At 42.3% G+C, this 4,864-nt stretch overlaps 1 protein-coding gene across 1 annotated transcript in view; it reads right to left on the bottom strand.

Moving 5' to 3' along the window:
- zbtb22a (zinc finger and BTB domain containing 22a) overlaps positions 1-4,302 on the bottom strand; it is a 15,040-nt gene extending 10,738 nt beyond the window's left edge. Inside the window, exons 1-3 of the mRNA XM_008301085.1 lie at positions 4,224-4,302; positions 2,525-2,743; positions 585-1,356 (exon numbers count right to left, since the gene is read on the bottom strand). Of these exons, the coding sequence (XP_008299307.1) occupies positions 585-1,356; positions 2,525-2,731 (979 nt within the window). The 5' untranslated portion in view covers positions 2,732-2,743; positions 4,224-4,302. The remainder of the gene's footprint in view (positions 1-584; positions 1,357-2,524; positions 2,744-4,223) is intronic.
- Positions 4,303-4,864: the final 562 nt, after the last annotated feature.

The raw sequence follows: 4,864 nt of genomic DNA, 5'->3' as shown, positions 1-4,864 counted from the left end.
ATAGCACGACGAAACAGAAACAGAAAGCGAAATCTTTTGTGGGTTTGTTCTTTGATCATCAGTCTGGGCTGGTTCAGTGAAAACCACCAAATCTGATGTCAAGATTTTTTTATGCCATGTCTGATTTTTAAAAACCGTACATTTGGAACCTTAAGGACAAAAAAGTCCGTGTCAACAAACTGATAGATGTATTTGTTTATATGAGCGATGTCCGATATTGGCTTTATAACAGATATGCCGATACTGTCCAAGTCTCAATTTCCGATATCAGCTGATACCGATATGTGTCTGTTACTGTCACTGTCACACTTGTTTACACACTTCACGACGCAGTTTGATGTCGTCATCATTTGCATGCTGGTAAATACGGGTGAAATCCAGCCGTTATTCTATCGGTTTTCATTATAGGCAAATAAACCTAAACGATATTGACAGATCTCACATTTTTATGCCAATTCTCAGTAGTTCACATCACTGTCCACTTTCACTGAGGTAGATTTTGAACCTAAAACACACTCAGGACCTCAGAGACTAGACTGTCTGTAAGTTTACTGGAGAGTGAAGCTGACATTCCTGTTTCTTACCACAGTGGTCCATCTGAGCGAAGCCGTCCTTCTTCTCCACGGCTTCCTCTCCGACTCCTTCATCAGCTTCGATCCCTCTCTTCTCGTTCTTCCTCCTGTCCGGCGTCTCCTCGCCGTCTCCGCCGTCTCTGGTCCGGTCGGGCGGTCGCTCGACGCTCTGCGGTGGCCCTCGCTGCTGAAGCCTGACTTTCTGCTTGAATGCCTCCCCGCCGGTGAAGCTTCCTTGGTGCCGAACGCCGTGACCGGGTCCCTCGTGGGGGAAGTGGTTAGCTTTGGCGTGGCTGGACACCCAGGCCTCGTCGCAGCTGGCGTAGTCGCTCTCCACGTATCCGGGCAGAGCGTCCAGCTGAGAGTCAGCCGAGTGCTGGGCCGTGGAGGGCCGAGGGCGCCCCCACCTGGGGAACTGCTGCGGGCGCCTCCACGTGGCCAAAGGAGGCAGAGCGTCGGGCTTCTTCTCCCGCCTCCTGCCCTCCCGCTCTGCGTACAAACACTCGGTGCTGCTCGGAGACTGCTGCCGGGACGCCGAGCCGGGATGAGCTGCAGCGGCTTCTCCAGAGGCCACCTCAGCCGAGGGCCGCGGCCTCTTCAGGATCTCCGTGCACTTGTCCACGATGTGCCACATCTGCAGGAAGCTGGCCACGGTGACGTAGTTGACGATGTCGTCGTGCACGATGCTCAGCTGGCCAGTGTAGGCAGAGCTCAGGACGCTCTCAAAGGCCACCGGGTCCATGACGGAGGGCAGCGAAACCGTGGTCACGTTCTTCAGCAACACCTGTTAGAAGACGTGAATAAAAGAAGACACACTGAGTTCAGGCATCCGGACAGAATCAGGTTCCTGTAAAACAACAAAAACAGAGTAGAACTAAAGAGCAAACTGGAGGTGGACATTTTTGCTAAATTGATGGATTTGTGTTGAAAATAATAATAACAATAGTAACTTTATTGACACAGAACAACATTTACAAAATGCTTTGACGACAGGCTGAAAGTAAAAGATGTAAAACGCAAGTCACAGAATTTTAATATAAATAAACTAAAGCAGCAAAAGGCAGCTGAATAAAATCATTTTAAAAAACACTAAATTGCTATCGCACGCTGACAGAAAACAAACGTAGACGCCCCGAATAAGAGCAAAATATAAAAGAAGATGAACACAAGACTACGAGTCTCCTCTGAACCACTGCTGATGTCGACAAAACAGGGTCAGAAAAATATGTCCAGAATAAAAACACACGTCTTCTTAGTTAGAACTGAAGAACTGCTTTGAAAGTCTTGGATCAAACTTTGCAGCAATATGTTTTAATTTTGTGGTACATCAGTAATAAAAGTTCAATGAAAACGACTTTCTTTTCACGTTTATGACCAAGTATTTCACATTAACAAGTGTTCAATATGTTTTGTTTTATTGTGACGTTCAGAAAATATCACCAGCTGACTTCTGCAGGTTGTTTTTGGTTATTTGTGCTAAAAGATGAGATTTTTCATGACAGCTTGAGTTTTATTTTTGCATATTTTAACTCACTGATAATCAGATTATTTGATCCACTACGTTGCAGATTCAATGACATGAAGAGAAATAATAATAAATGTCAGGTTCATGGTTCCTGTGAGGATGTCGTTCAAACAGCCTTAAATTTCAATGTGAGAAAAATAAACGATTTTATTTTTGTTAATGATTTTGGAAAGTATTTGATACAAGAATCTGAAATGCCACAGATACAGTTTTAAATATCCAAAGTTTAAGATGAAAAGTTAAAATAAAAGATGGTTGGACAGAATAAACGTGATAATTTGGGGTGGAAAACTCTTTTGCAGTGTTCATACAGGCAAGTTTTTTTTCCTCTAAAATCTATTTTCTGCTTCATTTTCCTCCTGAATAATTCACTGCGGTCACCAAACTACGAGCTGCTCTTTCGGTTCATCTGTACACGCTGGCCTACCTGGTCATGGAAGTAAGGCGAGGAGGCGGCGAGCACGCAGCGGTGGGCCCTGAACACCTGACCCTGCACCTGGATGGACAGGTCGCACAGCCGCCCTTCCTCCCGCTGCCGGTTCAGGTTGTCCAGAACAGCGGCCCGAGCGCCCGGGAAACACACCTGGACGGTCAAACCGGCCGGAGCCACGGAGGCGCTGCAGGTCGGGTCCATGGTCGCACAAAACTGTAGGAAAAAAAAAAAAACACACAACAGCAAAGTTAAAACGTGGTCACTTGTTTCTGATTCCATGTGTCTCAATGTGCAGTTTTTCTAACTGTGTAGAAAGTGTCTGGAGGCTGTTTTCAATTTGCTTTTAATACATGTTGGCATTGCAGCACTGTGGTGTTCCAGTTTTTCTAGATTGCATTTGTTGTGTCCTTTCTTTAACTGCTGTGATGCTTTAATTTACTGGGATGTGTGAATGAAGTCTCTCATCTTTAGTATTTAATTTTTATTGTTGAAAGAAAACACCTGCCATTTGTCTCAGGGGGGACTTCTACATACTCTGTGTTTCCCCAAACTACTGAGGAATGTTGGGACTTGTTTATTCACCTTAACAGGCTGCGTTTAAAATACAAGTTCGGACACTGATCTGACTGAAGGTAACTCAGAGGAAAACAGTGACATTAACATGAAGACAAACTGTCTGAAACATGAGGTCCACACGGCATAACCTCATTATTCTGACTTGACAAAATGATTTCACATTTATTAATTAAAGTGAAAAACATAAAAGGTACAACAATCCAACATTTGCTAACAAGAATAGGATTTCTGATCATAAGAAATAACTACATTTTTATATCAACCAATCTGTTGGTTATTAAAATAAAGTTAATCCAAAAAAAAGAAAGAAAGTTTGGATGATTAATTATTGTACTTTTAAAGCAGAAACATACACTGTTTTAGGCCTTTAGAGCGGGGAATCCTCCTGTTTGTGTCCTATGTGACAGTAAATTAAATAAAACAAGCAACCTGAAGGCTTCATATTTTACACATAAAACATCAGATTGCTCAGTACAGATTACAATAAATAAATAAATACAATAAAATGAAGGCCAAGAATTCAGGTAATTTACTAGAATATAACCAACTGGATGCAGACTGGATGTTTCTAGCCTAAACCTTAAAGTTAGACAGAATAATTTGCATTATATATACTATTGTAGGGTCTTAACTTCATTATTTTAATCAACTAAATCTACATAATTATTAAAACTGAAGGGTTTTAAGCCTAGTATTTAATTTATTCAGGTGGATTTGTAGTTTATAAACCATTTCAGGTCTTAACCTTACTATTTAAACGCGTTAAACTCTTATTTCTCTGCTGTGAAGCCCTTTAGCTCAGCAGCTGCTGTTGAAATGTGCTGCTTTATAAATAGCAGCAGTTGATACGAACAGATTCCACCTGATGCTCTCTGCCTTTAGCTAGCAGTTAGCTAACGCTAGCTTCCAAAGCTAAGTCAAGTTTAGCATCGCCCGTCACATTAACAGTCATTGTTCAACACAGTATGAACATTAAACGTCGTTACAGAAGCAGAAAACGTCTTTCGGTCGTTTCACTTCACTGCTGCTCCGCATTTACTCCGGCTAACGTTGAGCTAGCTTGTAGCTAACCGGGTTAGCTAGCTAGTTAGCTTCCCGTTTAGCTCAGGTACTTCACCTGTGTCGTGTCAGTGTGTCGAGCCGTTTGCCGTCACAGAGGACCTCTCCGGCTATTTGCAGCTCGACATCGCTGTTCGTGAGCCGCGGCTACGAAGCGTCGTCGCCTTTTTGTATTAAAAACAGTGAAGCTAGTAAAGCTAACAGCAGCCTGCCCGCAGGCACGACGCTGAAGTTAGCTTCAGGTTCGTAGCTTCCGTCTCAGCAGCTGAGGGGAAAGTTAAGGGAAGTTCACCTACAGCCAGACTGAATTTAGGGTTCATTAATAATATAAATATATATTACGAGAATAATTCATATTAAATAGAAGGGAAACAAATCCTCTTTTTTTTCTTTTTACATTTTAATGATGCTGTAAAACTGTGTACATGGTTTAGATCTGGACCTGGTCCTCTAATGTGGTCCAGATGTATAAAAAGCAGTAAAAATAAATAAAAATCTATGTTTTACAATCAGAAAGTGTGTTTTATAGAGTTTTTAGTCTCTGTCTGGAGTTGATCAGCCAATGTTCAGAAGGTTTAGATTAGATCTGGTTTAATGTGGTCCAGATAAGCAGCATCACATCCTGGTTTTTGAATTCTCACAGAGACTCTCATATTGAATAAAGCTTTCACAGGACTTTGACGCCTCTGTAGGGTAACT

Source organism: Stegastes partitus, unplaced genomic scaffold (genome assembly GCF_000690725.1).
Source record: "Stegastes partitus isolate 25-593 unplaced genomic scaffold, Stegastes_partitus-1.0.2 Scaffold1627, whole genome shotgun sequence".
Taxonomy (NCBI): Eukaryota; Metazoa; Chordata; class Actinopteri; family Pomacentridae; genus Stegastes; species Stegastes partitus.
The sequence above is the reverse complement of the archived record's forward strand: the minus strand, read 5'-3'. Positions and strand labels throughout refer to the sequence as shown.